This window comes from Sorghum bicolor, chromosome 10 (genome assembly GCF_000003195.3).
Source record: "Sorghum bicolor cultivar BTx623 chromosome 10, Sorghum_bicolor_NCBIv3, whole genome shotgun sequence".
NCBI lineage: Eukaryota > Viridiplantae > Streptophyta > Magnoliopsida > Poales > Poaceae > Sorghum > Sorghum bicolor.
Genome location: NC_012879.2, coordinates 6,290,721 through 6,308,470, shown reverse-complemented (window position 1 = coordinate 6,308,470; position 17,750 = coordinate 6,290,721). Strand labels below are relative to the sequence as shown.

General features: G+C 44.3%; 2 protein-coding genes across 2 annotated transcripts; one reads left to right on the top strand and one right to left on the bottom strand.

The window, feature by feature from the left end:
- LOC8077318 (serine/threonine-protein kinase RIPK) lies at positions 8,945 to 11,616 on the top strand. Its single transcript, XM_002437977.2, has 4 exons — positions 8,945 to 9,503; positions 9,663 to 9,798; positions 9,891 to 10,027; positions 10,722 to 11,616. Exons 1-4 carry the CDS (start codon positions 9,117 to 9,119, stop codon positions 11,412 to 11,414), a joined length of 1,353 nt encoding a protein of 450 aa, XP_002438022.1. The 5' UTR covers positions 8,945 to 9,116; the 3' UTR covers positions 11,415 to 11,616.
- Positions 14,555 to 16,815, bottom strand: LOC8077317. The gene is made up of 2 exons (XM_002436608.2): positions 15,925 to 16,815; positions 14,555 to 14,877 (listed from the first exon to the last, which is right to left on the bottom strand). The coding sequence occupies exons 1-2, from the start codon at positions 16,587 to 16,589 to the stop codon at positions 14,874 to 14,876; spliced, it is 669 nt and encodes a 222-aa protein (XP_002436653.1). The 5' UTR covers positions 16,590 to 16,815; the 3' UTR covers positions 14,555 to 14,873.

Below are 17,750 nucleotides of genomic sequence, written 5' to 3'. Positions count from 1 at the left end.
CTCGACGGCGAGGACAGAGGTTGAAGACGAGTGCTGGCGCTAGTCTTGTTCCTGGGCTTTTTTTTCTTGTATTTGAGTCATTGAGTGGCCCAGTATATAAAATAGAGAAGCTGTTCGGAGCCCATTAAGAAGCAGGCCTTTTTTCATTGTTTTCCTGTCCATCGTGAGGGAGGAGGGGAGGCCAGTCGAGGTCGAGCAGAGCACCTAGGTTTTCCTGCACGCGGGCGCGCGGCGCGGCGTTGCGGCGGCCGGCGGCGACGGCGACAGCTGCGCGGCCAGCAGCACGGCGGACGGGATCCCAGCGACGCGGCGGACGGGATCCCAACGGCAACGGGCAGCGGCAGGCCGGCAGCGGACGGGCGACGCGGCAGACGGCAGCCCAGCACGCCGTCGGTAGGCGGCAGCGGCCACTGGCCGGACGGCGGACGCCCACGCGAGCAGGGACTGCACGCGCGGCGAGCAGCCGAGCAGGCAAGGCGCTGAGGTGTATTGCAATTTGCAAGACGCCAAGACGCAAGCCGCCGCCGGCAAGCAAGCGACAGCAAGCAACCAAGCACCTAGCGGCAGGTATATACTAATATACATGTTCGTTTTCTTTAGAATTTTCCTTTTAACTTCAACTTTGTAATTTTTAATTGTTTCAAATTCTATTATAAGATTTTATAAATTGCAGATTGTTGAAAATGTCCAAAAGAACATTGCACGCATATTATTCTGGCTCAAGTAGTGCATCAACTTCGTATTTTGGTGATGTGGGAAGCTGTCACAGACATTCTTGAGATAGTCAAGAAAGACTCTGTTAAACCAACAAGCAATGGTGCTGGATTTGGTTTAATTGGTAAAATGGAGAGCTTTGATTTTGTGTTCATAATGCATTTAATGATAGAATTGTTGAGCATTACTGATAGTCTATCACGTGCTTTGCAAAGGAAGGATCAAGACATTGTTGAGGCAATACATTTGATCACAGATGTGAAAGAGCTGTTGCAGGATTTGAGGGACAGTGGATGGGATCCCTTGTTGTCAAGAGTGATAGCATTTTGTGTTAAGAATGAGATTGAAGTGCCAGATATGGACAAGGAAACAAATGCTAGAGGGACATCTACACGTAGAAAGCTAAAGGTAACAAACAAGCACTTCTTCCATGTTGAGGTTTTCCTTGCTGCCATAGATGCCATTTTGTGTGAGATGAATCATCGATTTGGTGAAGTTAGTTCAGAATTATTAGTCTGCATGGCATGTCTTAACCCAAGGAACTGCTTTTCTAATTTTGATGTGGAAAAACTTGTAAGACTTGCTGAAATTTATGCTGCGGATTTTTATGTTGGTGACCTTGCTCGTTTGCCTGCTCAACTTAGAGGATTTGCCAATCGTGCTAGAAAAAGTCCAGACTTTCTTGGATGTACAGAGCTTGGAAAGGTTGCTGAAATTATGGTGAAGACCAATATGAAAACATCTTATGGATTGGTTTATCGGCTCATTGAATTAACATTAATTCTTCCAGTGGCAACAGCTACAGTTGAAAGGATATTTTCTGCTATGTCTATTATAAAGACAGATTTACGTAACAGAATGGGTGATGAATGGCTCAATGACCAAATGATATGCTACACTGAGAAGGAGATATTTAGAAACATCAAGAATGACAAAATCATAAAAAGATTTGAAGACATGAAAACACGGCGTATGTTAGTGCCTCGGAACAATTTAGTGGTATGATATGTGTTCTCTTGTACCTCCAAAACTTTGAAGTTGTATACTTGAAATTTGTGTCACTAATTTTTTTCTGTATATAGATTGCTTCTAATGATTCATGAAGAATGCAGCAGTGCGAAAGTGCGGAACGTCGATCTTTGTTGGTTAGTTATGAAAAACTGTATCTTTTATTTTTATACTTATGCGTTTTATAATACGCTTTCGATTATTTATTATAGTTATCATGTAAAAGGTTCAAAACTGCTATAGTTTAGCTTCGTATGGGATATAATTGAGTCCAATTGCTCTAGCTCTCTTTGGCCCAGCCCCCCCTAAATATTATTTCTGGATCCGCCACTGAGTAAAAAGTATGTTTTTAATTTATTATAAGATAAAAATAGAGTAAAGTCCATCAGCGGTCCCTAAACTTGTTCGGATGTGTCATCCCGGTCCTTAAACTCGCAAAATGACCGTTTAGGTACCTAAACTTGTTCGGTTGTGTCATCCTGGTCCTTAAACTTAAAAATCTCGCATATAGGTCCTCAAACTTGTTCAGTTGTGTCATCCCGGTCCCTAAACTTGTTTTTAAGTCTTATCTGGGTCAAAACAAGACGAATCTAAAAACTCTATATTGAAAAATAATTCATAACTTTTTCATATGAACTCAAATGAAGATAAACTTTATATCAAAATTGTAGGCAGCAACATGATCTACAACTTTGCAGTTGAAAAGTTTTTAAATTAAAATCGTTTAGGTTCCCAAAATATTTTTTATAAGTTTATAGATTTTAAAATTTAAAATTAAATTTATAACACTAAACGACTTCAAATAAAAAACTTTTCAACTACAAAGTTGTAGATTGTGCTGAGGACTATAACTTTGGTATAAAACTTGTCTTCAATTGAGTTCATATGAAAAAGTTATTAATTATTTTTTGATATAGAGTTGTTAGATCACTTTGTTTTGACCCAGATGAGATTCAAAACCAAGCTTAGGGACCGAGATGACACAACTGAACAACTTTGAGGATCTAAACGGATGATTTCTAAGTTTAGGGACCGGGATGACACAATTGAGCAAGTTTAGGGACCGGGATGACACATATGAACAAGTTTGAGGACCTAAACAATCGATTTGTGAGTCTAGGGACCGGGATGACACGACAACACAAGTTTAGAGACCGGTAGTGGACTTTACTCATAAAAATACTACTGAATAATTAATAGATTCAGTTTCAAGTCTCCAAAGGTGTGAGATATAGACGAAAATAAAAAACTATTTGCACAGTTTACCTGTAAATCGCACGATAAATCTTTTAAGACTAGTTACTTTATGATTGGATAATGTTCGTTAAATAAAAACGAAAGTTGGCCGGTCTGTGCCCAATTGCCCATCTCGTTCGGCCGGCATCCATGTGGCAGTGAACGCACTCAGTTGCATGCGCCTCCGTCCGTCTGTCTGTCCGTCCGATGATTGACCAACAACGACGGGCCGGCGTGACATGCGGTGCGCCGCCGAAACTTTTTCGACGATCGACGTCGTGTGGCGGTGTCCGCTGTGTTGTGTAGAGGTAGAGTAGAGTAGGTCCAAAAGGGGTGGAGCTCCATCGAGTCAAGATAAAGGGATGTTTGGTTGCTAGACACAATCTACCACAACTAACTTTAGACAAGTGTGGCAAGCCACAAAAAGTGTGGCTAGCAAATTGGTTGCCATACTTTACCATACCTAAAGGAATCTTGCCACACTTTTTAACTCTATGACATGTGAAGCCCAAAAGAATCATACCTAAGGTTAGTTGTGAACCAAACACTTACCAACTTGGTCAAACTTGCCTAAGGTAAAGTGTGGCAAATTGTGGCTAGCAACCAAACACCCAAAAGGGCGTCCGGTACTCATATCTCATCTGAGATGAGACCAGCCGTGGTCGACCACAGAAACCGGGGAAACAAGGCCATGCCAGGCCACGCTTTTCCACGTCGTAAGTCTTCTTGGTTGGATTCATATCATTGTTGATTGGTTCTTCATCCAACCAGAGCCGGGCTGGCAAGCATTCTGGGAGGAGACGAGACGACCGTGTATCTATCCACTAGTGCGCTAGTGCATTGTTGATTCTTCATCGATTCAGGTATGGATGGGATGGTTTCAAGTTCCGGCGCACTCCCACCAGCAGAAAGATGCTCATCATTTTTTTTTACTGGAAGTTAGTACAAACCTATTCATTTACATTCTTGTTAACTTAGATTTTGCTTTTGGCCTTGTTTAGTTCATAAAAATTTTGGTTTTTAGCTACTGTAGCACTTTCGTTTTTATTTGACAAACATTGTCCAATCACGGAGTAACTAGACTCAAAAGATTTATCTCACAAATTACAGATAAACTGTGCAATTAGTTTTTATTTTCATCTATATTTAATGCTCCATGCATGCGACCAAATATTCGATGTGACAGATAATCTTAAAATTTTTTGCGAACTATACAAGGCCTTTACAAAACATGTTGCACAGCAGGAATAGAAAACACAGCAGCAATGAACGGATTGGACGTTAATAGCCCTTCTTTCAATGACTCTGTGTTTTGAAAACACTTGTCATCTGAGTATACTAACCACACTTGCACTTCAATATGAACACTCTAACCATCAACAGTGACCAGTCTGATTGAAGCCACTGAATCCCCCTACTACACTGAACTAATTAAACTGGTCCAAGAAATAGAATATAGTACAAAACACGCTCTGTGATGTTGCCGCGACGTGCTGAGTTGCTGACCGTGCAACCAACGACTCCAATATATAGTAGTAGGTAAAAGTAGGAGTATAAACATGAACAAGTGAGCATAAAAAACGTGCCACAAAATGCGCAGCCGTGCATTCACAGTTGAGGCTCCAGACCGGTCGATCGGCCGGCACTCGGCAGGCAGGCACAACGGCGAGCCGGTCAGAACAGAGAAGACCCAGCAGCAGCAGCAGCATGCAGCCCCAACAGGACAGCGCACCTGCTCCCCGCAGGACCAGCAATCAGGACAGCGCGATGGGTACGGTACACGAGGAGCGCTTCCGTTGACTTGAAGCTCGTGTGCCCATGGGAAGGGAAACCGCCAGATCTCGCGAGCCCGTGACGGTCTGACGGACCCAGCCCAGCCGGAGCGGAGCCCCCCGTTCCCATGCCCATTCCGGGACGGGACCCGGAGTAGCCGTAGCCGTAGCCGTGCGTCCTTGAATTGAAGTCAACACACGCGACCGCGCGCGGGTCAGGACTCAGGACAGCAGGGCATCGTGGGCCTCGTTTGGAAGCTTCACCGCGTTTTCTGTGGTCGCCTTTGATCGCTCTCCACCGCGTTGCACTAGGTCTGATAACAGCACGTGCAACTGTGTGTGTGTGAGAGTCGTCACTCTATTATCTTTTGGGACGAAACATAATTGGTACCCACAGAAAGGAGTGTCACCACTCACCCAGATGTGTGCCGATGTTGTCGTTGTTGCGCACAGCGGCGGTCATCATGTCACGATCTTTTGCTAGAGGTGGGACCAGGGAACTTTGATGTGGGCCAGGCCCGGGGGCAACTTATATAATAAAGTTAATAATGCTTCAAAGAGTACTATCCCCTAGAAGAAAAAAAAAATAAAAGGTCACGTCATTTACTCATGACTATCTTTTAGGAATTAAATCTTGGAGACAGAGGACAAAATAGCTAGGCTAATTTTTTTTAAGTAGGAGTTTTATCAAAATGCATGTCATCGATATTAATAATTTATCACATAAGCACTTCTATTACCTAGCAATGTTTTTAAGAAAAATAGAGTTTAGATCAATTTTATACATAGATATAGCACTTTTGGCTCAGTTTCTAACTCTAGATGGATCATAGAACTAAATGTCTTTTTAGTTTGTACTCCCCTTAGCAGTAACACTTAATGGGCAATGTTTTGTTTAAGCCAATGTTTGTGGGAGTAAAAAAAGGAAACCCATCGTGAAATGCACTTCTTTCACTCCTATCTTAATACAATGGAGTGTAGGGTGATAGGAAACCCTCCAAAATCACCACTCAAGAAAGTGCTACAATCACATGAGAAAGAATTTCAACTATGACAAAGGCAAGCACACATTTGCCGAGGAGTGATTGGGGAAGTACAAGAGGAAGGTGAAAGTAACAAAGGGCTAGAAGCACAAGTGTCGAGCATCTAAATTATCTTTTCAAAATATCTGATCTAATAAATAGATTTGATTACATGAAAAGGAACAACTATAAGATTCTATCTGTAGGCAGAAATCTTAGGAAAGATGGACAAAATAGCTACTCGTTCCTTTCTAAATTATAAGACTATTTTAGTTTTATTTTCTAATACATCAGACATTTATGACTTTAACTAAGGTTATACAAAATACATCAACATCTAATTAGTTTTTATTAAAATTTCTATGTAATAATGTGTTTATTTGCATTTAATAGATACTAATATATATTTTTTAAAGAAAATTTGATTAAAGTTACACATGACGTAGGGTGGAAAAAAAAACTAAGAACTTATAGGTTGTACGTACTCATATTCACCTCAAGTCAATCCACGTGTATCGGAGTGGTACATATGGATTAAATAGCCAAACAAGATCTAAAATGAACTATACCTTAGGAAAGACGAATATGTGTGATCTCAATCATAGCACTAATCCAATGTGGTGGCAGAATATTGTGCCCACACTTTTGTCACAAGACACAATTGACGACGTGGCGCCGAATGGATGCACGATATATAAGCAAAAGCCCCTTTAGTTTCCACTCAGACACAACTTTGCAACATGACATTCCACATTTCCTTTCTTGTACCAGAAGATGAAACAGCGACCTTCTATCCCTTTTTATCATATTGTCGAGGATACTGTTTTACCACTTTATTGCTGGCTGCATTTAACTTATGATTACCGTGCATAAGCACCAAGTAGCGGAGTCAATTTATTCCAACATCCAACAGGTTACACTACCAGGCTTCTCCACCAGTTTTCTTCTTCTTGGTTTGGAGAGAGAGACAGAGAGAGGAAACTTTTTTTTTTTGAGAGAGAGTGGAACGAGATAGAGGAACAGCAGGCTCGTTGAAAAGACTTCAACAACTGCTGCAACTACTGCTTGTACCCATCCACGGGATTGTGGAAATAACAATGACGACCAACTAAATTTTCTAATCTTTTTTGGGGAAAAGGACGAAAGGTCTTGCCACTGGCCATCTGCTAATATACAAGCAAATATGTGTGAAAGATAAAACCGGCCTGTTCAAAAAGGACATATGAAACAAACTCCAATTCGGTCAGATGGCGTGTTTACGTAATAAATACTTGGGCCAGGTGACGCGTAGTATGTATCTTTTGAAGCTTCCACGCGATTTTATGGTTTGTGCAGTTGAACCGTTTAATAGGTCGTGGATGACAGGATGAGTTCATACATTGGTTTTGTGTTGAATGAGAGATGTTCTTTTTAGAGAATGTTGAATGAGATGCTGTCTTAAGTGTCTAGGGATAGTATGAGCATAGCTAGTAGTAGTAGGGGGGAAATTCAATCAAATAAGGCCTTGTTTAGATCCAAAAGTTTTTGGATTTTGACACTGTAGCACTCTCGTTTTTATTTGACAAACATTATCCAATCATGTAGTAACTAGGCTTAAAAGATTCGTCCCATAATTTTACAGACAAACTGTGTAATTAATTTTTGTTTTCATCTATATTAATGCTCTATGCATGTGCCGCAAGATTCGATGTGACGATAAATCTTGAAAAGTTTTTGGTTTTTGGGGCGAAAGCAAGGCCTAAGTTTTCTAAAAGGCGGAAAGAGCTTTGCTGGAATTTTATTCGACGAAAAAACCAGTTACCAAAAGTAAAATGCCACTTAAAGATAAATACTCCTACATATTTAAATTGAGCTTAGCTCAGTCAGGCAAACTAATTTTTTAGCGGTAGAAAGTAAATTACTGTGCTTCACGAATGGGGTGTTGGTGCGTGTATGTTTGAGTTGAAGCAGAACTCTGGATGGCGCGCGGTGGGAACGAAATGGTCAGACCTTTAGCTGTGAAGGGCTTATTTTAACACACCTCTAAGAAGTGGATGATCAACCTTTGGTCCTTTGTGCATCTTTGAGCTTCTCGATACATAAATGTGAAAAAGCTCTCGTGTCTTTGGAGAAAAGCTAACAACAGGGGCTGATGGTTCAGTAGCTAGCTCTCGACTGTATTTTTTAAGCACGTGAATTGCCTCTATATTAAAACAGGTACAACGTACTACCTTTTCTTCTATATTTAAGATCAATCATGCAACTAACCAAGGAATCGAACAATACAAAAACAAATAAAAAATGAACAAGAAGGCACAACCGAACCAACTAACGAAACCACCCGCTAGTATATGACGAAGAAACAAAAATGCATGAGCAATAATAACGACAAAGATCGAGTTTTTAAAACAAACAACAAAAGGCTGCGCCAGGCCAGGCCTGCAAGTACGAGTGTACAGTATACAGACGGTCAGTCGTGTTGGCCTGCCGGGAGTTGGAACGCAACCATACAAAAGAGATCCATAAGCTGCCCTACCAATCTACCATCCATATCCATGACTCTATTTAGTTCCTGAACCATTTTACAAAATAATTAAGATTTCTCGTTACGTCGAATCTTACGATACATACGTGAAACATTAAAATATAAATAAAAAAATAACTAATTACACTATTCGTATCCAATACAAACGAACTTGCTATAATACCATTTTATAAAAAAATTCAGCAACTAAACAAGACCATAAAACCGAGAAAACAAATACTAGCAATGCGCAGGCCTGTCTGGTAACTAGCACACATCACTCTAACATAAACAGTCTAACTAACTGCCCTACCACTCCCTAGTCCCTACCGATAAGAACGGGGGGCCGGCCTGTTTCGTCCCCCAGTTGTTGGCGCGTCCCCATCGGCTCCGGCGAGGCAGGCAGGCAGGCATCGTCGATCCATACACGTCGATGCCCACATCAGCGATCACCAACGCCATATGATAATCGTTCACAAAAAAAAAAAAAAACGCCAGATGAGATGATAGTACGTTTCACGGAGCTTTCACCCGATAACCCCGGCATCACCAATGATTCAAGCACTCACTCCTGCTAATTCCATCACCTGCCCAATTAGATTAGCGATAATTAACCTCCCGGCCACCCCCCACCCCAAAGTCAAAAAGGCGACGCTTCCCCAACCTTCACCCACCTCGAAGCCACACCCACACCCACAGAAAGCCGCTGCCTACTTGCCTTTATATACCCTGCCGCCACCGCGCCGTGTCCTCCACCTCGCCAATCGCCAGCGACCGACACCCTCTCTAGCTCCGTCCAAGGCTCTCTTCGCCGGCGAGCGTAGACGTACGAAAATTATCATATTCCAAGGTTTGGTCCTAATGGGGCTTCGGGAGCGCCTGCTGGGGTGCTTCGGGGCCGGCGGCCATCATCAGGAGCAGGAGCAGGAGTCTGCGGCGCGGCCGGCGGCGAGCAGGCGTCCCGGCGGGAAGCCGACGCTGCGGCGGCTGAGCACGGCGAACCTTCGGTCGCTGTCGCTGCAGGACCTGTCGCGGAAGCTGGAGACCACCAAGCTGCACGCCTTCACGCTGGACGAGCTCAAGGCCGCCACCAAGAACTTCTCCACCTCCAACTTCCTCGGCGAGGGCGGGTTCGGCCCCGTCTACAAGGGCTTCGTCGACGGCCGCCTCCGCCCGGGGCTCCAGCCGCAGCACGTCGCCGTCAAGTACCTCGACAGCGACGGCGTCCAGGGCCACCGCGAGTGGCTGGTACGGTTTTCCCATTTCCCATCCGTCACCCTCTCTCCTCTGCCAACCTGCTGATTTATTTGATTCTCAATCGCATACAGTTCTGATCTGGTTGCGTGCTGATGAAATCTGAATCGAGTCCTGATCTGGTTGCGCTGTCTTGAATTGTTTTCATCACAGGCGGAGGTGGTGTACCTCGGGATGCTGAGCCATCCGCATCTGGTCAAGCTGGTGGGCTTCTGCAACCAGGACGACCACCGGATGCTGGTGTACGAGTACATGCCCAGGCAAAGCCTCGAGAACCATCTCTTCAAGAGTAAGAACTACTGCAACTTATTACACTATAATTTGAGTGTCTCCGATCGATCAGTTGAGTAACGGATCCGGTTTACATGTGCTTGGCTGCAGATCTCCTCGCGTCGCTGCCGTGGTCGACGCGGCTCAAGATCGCCGTCGGCGCCGCCAAGGGGCTGGCGTTCCTGCACGAGGCCGAGACGCCCGTCATCTACCGCGACTTCAAGGCCTCCAATATTCTTCTCGACTCGGTAAGCAAGCCTCACCGAGTCCAATCTCTTTTACAGTACTTTTTTTCCCTTCCTCAGAAATCAATCAACAGATAACAGCTAGCATGCAGCACATTTTAGGACCTCTTTACTGACGAGCGAGCAATTTTAGGACGGTAAAGAATTGCCTCATTGGGTGCTTAAGTCGTTGTCATGCACGTTGCAGATTCTTTATTTACCAAGGGAACTGTATTTTTCTCCGCTATATATTGAAAATGTTTCTAACCTACACGCCAACCATGGTAATTGCTCGCACGTTGTCAACCGTTCCGTGTCAAAGCCTTCCTCCTCCTTAAGAATTCAGTCAGGAATAGTCGACGCACACTCGTGCTCAAATCTGATTTGCTTTGCAACTACCGACAAATTATAGCAAAAGCCTCTGGTTTTATTCTAGGTGCCGGCCGGCCGTTAGGAATAACATAGCTGGAGCATTATAATACTGTGGTTAGTTTGGATTTTGGAACCAGATGCTTTTGTAGCAGTTGCAGAACGCAACAAACACTGATGTATTTGTATTCATCTCAACCACTACAAATACACAGTGGTCTTCCTCAAACAACTGTTGCCGAATTTCCCCAAAAAAACACAACTTTGTTGCCGAATTTCCCTAAAAAAAAGACACACACAAATGTTGCCGAATCGTGTCTGACCTCAAGTTTGCAATTTCATTTTTCAGGACTACACGGCGAAGCTGTCGGATTTCGGGCTGGCCAAGGAAGGGCCGCAGGGTGACGCGACGCACGTGACGACGCGGGTGATGGGCACGCACGGGTACGCGGCGCCGGAGTACATCCTGACGGGCCACCTGACGGCGAAGAGCGACGTGTACAGCTTCGGCGTGGTGCTGCTGGAGCTGCTCACGGGCCGGCGCTCCGTCGACAAGCGGCGCGGGCGGCGGGAGCAGAACCTCGTGGACTGGGCGCGCCCCTACCTCCGCCGCGCCGACAGGCTGCACCGGTTCATGGACCCGAGCCTGGAGATGCAGTACTCGGCGACCGCCGCGGAGAAGGCCGCCAAGGTCGCGCACCAGTGCCTGCAGAGCGTGCCCAAGGCCAGGCCCAACATGCGCGACGTCGTCGACGCGCTCGAGCCGCTCCTGGCGCTCGACGACGACGTGCCCATGGGACCCTTCGTCTTCACGGTCGGCGCGGCCGAGGCGGCGACGGCAACGGCGCAGGTCGTCGAGGACGCTGTCGCTGTCACTGTGGCCAACGACGACCAGGTGGAAGCGGAGGCGGAGGCGGAGGCGGGCAGCCGGCAGGGCAAGAGGCACGTCATGTCGGCCGTGCACGCGGAGAGCCCGCTGCGGAGCCGGTACGCCAGCGCCGTGAAGAGACCGGAGAGCCCGCCGACACTGAGCAGGGCATGAGTGGGGATTGCGAATTTGCAAGTGTACATAATTAGCTGACAGATTGTTCATCAATTCTTTTGTTTTTCTGTATTTCTTGGTGATGCTATTAATTTGTTCTCTCAAGAATTTGAAGGGGAGAGGTTTTTGTTTCATTTTTTTTTGTTGTTGTTTTGTTAATTGATACACTGCCGAGAATACCTCAAGTTGTGAGGTGTTTGTATACCGAAAGTTGGAGGCAACATGCATGACTGACACTAATTACCAAATAAAACAAAAATACTACATATCTGTTAAACTTTAACAATCCTAACCAAACATCTCCTTAGAAAGTTATAGAGCCAAGATAAAATTCCCTCCTGTCTTGGCAGCCGTCTCCATCGCTCCCTGTTGAGATACGCTCCTCTAAGGTACGTCGCCGCCTGAGGAGCGTATCATCAGAGGAAAGTAATGTATCATCAGCATATTGAAGGCTGATAATAACCCCAGGTTCAGCCTGAGGTAGAAGACCAGAAATGAGATTAGTCCTAGCCGCTCTCATGAGCATCTAGAAAATGATTTAGACAAAGCAGAAAATCTAAAGTGGTTGCTAGTTTGTTATGAACAGTTATTTGGCATGAAAATTAACTATGATAAGAGTGATTTGTTGGTAGTTGGGGTAGGAGAGGACAGGGCAAACGAGTTTGCAAAGATTTTCTGCTGTAAGAAAAGTAACTTTCCAATTAAATACTTGGGAGTGCCTTTGCATTTCAATAAACTAAGAAGAGAAGATCTACAACCTATTGTAGATAAGATTTTAAAGAGGATTGCTGGCTGGAAAGGAAGACTTCTGTCCTATGCAGGCAGACTGACCCTTCTCAAGTCATGTTTAGCCAGTATCCCTATCTATCTTCTCTCCATTATCAAATTTCCTAAATGGGCTATTGATTTGATCAATTCCCATATGAGCCACTTTTTGTGGAATAATACCGAGGACAAGCATAAGTATCACCTTGCCAATTGGCAACTTGTTTCTCAGAAGAAAGATATGGGTGGCTTAGGTGTTCCTGACCTGAGAAGCTTAAATATAGCATTGTTAAGCTCTTGGATTTTTAGATACCATATGAACTCCAATTCCATTTGGACTAAATTGGTTGACTTCAAGTATAATACTAATAAACCTAATATTTTCTGCTGTTCTAATCTAGGGGTATCTCCCTTTTGGAAGGGGTTATCTGGGCGATGCAAGCTGCTCATATGGGCATTCGTTGGGTAGTTGGTAATGGTAGGAAAGTTAGGTTCTGGGAGGATCATTGGCTAGGAAACACTAGTCTTGCTATTTTGTTCTGGCCTTTATATGTCTTAAATGAGCAGCATGGGAAGACAATTAGTGATGTCTGGAATGGAGAGGAATTACAGCTTTCTTTTAGACGTAATGTGTCAGAGCGTTTGATGCTTATGTGGCAGGATTTGAGTGAAGTTGGTGATAGCATTAGGCTTACTGAAGAAGAAGATAATATTTTGTGGAGCTTTAGCTCTAATGGTCATTATTCTGTCCAATCCTTATATGCTATTATAAATCATAGAGGAGTTACTCCAGTGTTCATTCATGCTGTGTGGAAATTGAATATTCCTCCAAGGGTGCAGTTCTTCTTGTGGCTTTTAGCTAACAATAAGCTGCTAACTAGAGATAACCTCGCTAAAAGAAAAGAAGTTAGTGATCCGACTTGTATGTTTTGTAATGATCGAGAGTCGATTTTCATTTGTTCTTCCATTGTTGTGTGGCTAAACATGTTTGGGCTTCTTTTACGGTCTGGTTGGATAGGAGGTTAGAGGAGGGTTTTGAATCTGTTGCCTCCTTGTGGATTGCTAACAAGAGATATATGATTTGTAATATTGTGTCTTCTGCTGTTCTCTGGGTTTTGTGGAAATTACGTAATCTGTTATGTTTTCAGGGGATACCGTGGAGTGGAATGGGGAAAGTTTTTGCAATGATTGGGAGAATGCTAAGAGGATTGTTGCCAATGTTCAAGATGGAAGTTCAGGAGAAGCTGGAGAGGATAATTCAGTTAGTGGAGGCAGAAGCTGGCTCAGTACCAATGATCATGTGGATGGATTCATTAGCGTCGGTACAATCCAATGTTCCAGTTTCGGAGGACTCAGCAAGTGCGATCATTATACCATGTAATAGGAAGTAGTTTTGTCTGGGCTTTGCACTTTGTTCGCTGCTCAGTTTTTAGTCTTATGGCTGCGGTTGTGCTCTGGGTGCACAGACTAGGATCTTGACTGTTGTGAATCGCTTTATGGTAATAAAACAAGGGAAACCTTTTATTAAAAAAAAAAGGTACGTCGCCGCCCTTCTGCGTGTTGCATTCGACGTTGCCCCAAGTCCGAGCACGACGAGTGAGCTGACGTGCCCCCGCGATACTCCAGCTGTCCAGCAGCAACGGATAAGTGACTCGCTCGATCGGTGCGTTTTGCATCCTGCAGGAATGTTCCACTGCACATCCCAATCCAGGGACAGTTTGCCATTGCTTATTGTAGTTATTACTGTACCTTGATATATAGTACTAGTAGGATTTATGTGACGCATATCAGACATAAAACCAAGGCCTTGTTTACTTCCATAAAAAACCCAAAAGTTTTTAAGATTTCCTGTCACATCGAATCTTTAAATACATGTATAAAGTATAAAATATATATGAAAATAAAAACTAATTGCATAGTTTGGTCGGAATTGACGAGACGAATCTTTTAAGCCTAGTTAGTCTATGGTTAGACAATAGTTATCACAAACAAACGAAAGTACTACATTATCACAAAATTTTTTTCTTCGGAAACTAATTATAAATAAGGCCCAAATGGGAAGAACCTTTATTGGTCCACATCGAACCCGTCGAGTAAGTTCATGAATCGTGACGTTCATGGTTCATTCATTCAACCTGTCAATTATGGCCGATGGCTCCCACGAAAAATCAGAATAGGTAGTCAAGATACTATTAATAATGCTTATGATCAGGAGTTGGAACATTTACGTCCATCAAGTCCATATATCTTGGCTAATGTTTAGTTTCTAAAAACTTTTGCAATTTTTTTAAAATTTTTCATTACATCAAATCTTATGGCACATGTATGGAGCATTAAATATAGATAAAAAATAGTTAATTGCACAGTTTGTCTGTAATTTGCGAGATGAACATTTGAGGCTATTTAATTCATGATTGGACAATATTTGTCAAATACAAACGAAAGTATTACAGACTCCATTTTGCAAAAAAAAAAAAAACTAAACAAGGCCCAAACTGTCGTAGGCCTCACTTTTTTTTCAAAATAAATAGCCAAGCAGAAGGCACTTATCTTTCAGGAGATTTTTATTACAGCCAGATCATAGTATATGCCAATAATGCACGAACCATCAGATCAGATGGTTCACCAAACTACGTAAGTAGTTTAGGTATGTAATTCTCAGGTTCACCAACGCCTCAATTGTATATTTGAATGTCACCTGCACACAGAAAAATTGATAACGAACATTCAGGGAATTTCTCAGCATGTAATAACAAAATAACTGAATATTGCAAAGAGCGAACAAGTAGATTTTAATGGGGAAAAGGTCAGTGAAAGAGCTGATTATTGACAAGTTGAATTCAGCTACTGTAAGATATATAAGATATTATTGCCTTCAAAAAAAAAGATATATAAGATATTGAATTCAGCTACTGTAAGATGTAAGCGCCCTCGAGCGGCGATATAAGAACAAGATCATCAGAAGCGCACGACCGTACAGTCCCCAAACGGCCGGCCAAGCCCAGGACCACGCGGTGGCGCTGCCGGCTGCTCAACAGCTGAAGTGCGTCCGGCGGCACGTTCGGCCGTTCATCCTGTCGGTCTTGGCGTGCGCCGGTGCGCGTCGCCCTCGCACTCGTGACTACGTGACCCGACGCCGTCGCAAAGCGTGTAGTGCAGGTCTGTCGTCGGGCACGAGACGACAGGATGAACGGCCCCTAGTCCGCTGGCGCTCGCTCCCCACCTCAACAAGTCGCTGAGATTTCACAACGAGAGAGAGAGAGAGAGAGAGAGAGAGAGAGAGAGACGTCTTCCAGCTCAACGGCTCCGGCGACCTCACCGGCGGCAAGCTAAGGGAGGTGGGCGGCCCCTGCTAGTGGGGTGGGGTTTTATAGGCCGTCACGACGCCTATCCTTCACCCAAACCAAACCCAACCTCAACGGCTCAACATGGTGTCCGGTGATGTTGGCTAGAGCCTAGAACGCCCGCGATCTTGACCTATAGCATGCCTTTGGTGAGCACTCCAGCAGCAGCTTGCATGCATCAGGCATCAGATTCAGTGCACCACTGACCACCACCTCCAACTCCGGCCTCAGCAGCTGTGCTCCTGCTCCCCAAAGAATTGAAACCGCACGACGTATCCCCTTCCTCATCGAGCGGCGGAGCGGGGAGCGGTCCCCGGCTCCCCGTTTCAGAATTCCAAATCCCAGAAATGAAGAGAACAACGACAGTATTTCATTATTTAAGGAAATGAACTCATACTCACTTGGTTTTGATGTAGAACAAGGCGAGGATGATGCTCATCAGGCAGGCTAATGCAGCCCCGAGCGTCATATCAGCAAGAAGCCTGACGGTGGCCGTGGCGGGCGCCGGGACTGGTCCATCGCCAGCGACAGCACCTCCGGCAGCTCCGCCGCCGTTACCAACGTCAACGTGCGCGTAGATGAGCGTGATGCCCAGGAAGAAGGTGACGAAGGCAACGCAGGGCAAAGCACGGGCAGCACTGGCCCCGAGCTCACGGGCAGCTGCTGTGGGCTCCTGGACGAACAGGACGAACTGGAGGACGCCGACCTGCAGCTGCAGGCACAAGACGAAGAAGGCGAGCTCCGAGACACGCCAGTTGCCGCCGCCGCCTGCGCCCACGGCGGCGTGGTGCGTGTGGCGGCTGTAGATGACCGCCGCGGCGATGACGAGTGCATCCATCCCGGCCAGCGCCAGCATGGCCGCCTTCATCAGAGCGCCGTCGTCGAAGAGGGGAGGCGGAGCGGACGCGGATGCCGTGACAGCAGCTGCGGTAGTAGTGCCCGCACTAGTACTAGTACTAGTACCCCGCTCGTCGTCGATGATGCAGGATGGGACTTGGAGAGCGGAGATCGACACGAGCAGGGCGAAGCAGGCGATGACGATGTTGTTCCGATCTGAGCCCGCCATGGGATGGGGGTAGGGTGAGACGCGACGCGGTGCGTGGTTTCTTGCTCTCGTGGGTTCGTGCTGGTGTCAGCGAGGGACTGGGTCTGGAGTTGCCTCCGGGCTTCCGGCCATGGGAGCTTATTCATGAGCGAGAGAGGGGATTGATTGGCATCATCAGCGAGCAAAAAGATGGCAACTCTGTGCTCCGATTTGATGGTAGCCGTCACTTTCAGCGGAATTGGTCAAAGGAGAATATTCGAACCACGGACAGAAATGGAAGCCAAGATTTTGTTATGGCCTTGTTCTCGTAACCAAATTTTTTTTAAAGATTTCCTGTCATATCGAATCTTGTAGCACATACATAAAACATTAAATATAGATAAAAACAAAAACTAATTATACAGTTGGTCCGTAAATCGTGATATAAATTTTTTGATCCTAGTTAGTCTATGATTAAACAATATTTGTCATAAACAAACGAAAATGCCTATGTATCATTGTCCAAGAAGCACGCGTCAATTTTGCTCTCAACTCATAAGCTCCACATTACTCCTATTATATCACAAATCCAGTTCCACAATCGTTCGCTAGTAACGAATCCAGCAAACCATCAGCTACTCCCGCAACTTTCCTTATTTAGAAATGATAATTTCCGTAACTTTCTACTTTTAGAAGATAACTAAGTTATACATATATGTTATAACTTATTTCTATAAATTATACTAACAACTTGGTATACCACTTTGCAAAACTTATCACCATATGACTTATACCATGTAACTTAGAACTTATGTCAAAACTTTAAAACACAAAAGTTATAAAACATTTTTTTAATTTTCTTTTGCCTATTTTTCTCTTTTTATTTTTTATATAAGTCTATCATTTTTTTCTTTTTATATATGTTGTCAACCCTTATTTTATTTGGGCGACCGTTCACTTAGATTTGATATATCAAAGGTTCAAACTACCTTCTTTTCTAGCGTGCTTTTCCATAACCACCGCTGATGTCACAAAAAAGTAAAACATTTATTTTCAAATGCTAGATGTAAATTTTATAATTATTTACTTTTTGCACGTAACTTTTATATCTAACTTTCTGTACACAATTTTTATATTTAACTTTCTACATGTAACTAGTAGATATTAACTTATAATTATAATCTTTTATGTCTAACTTTTTGC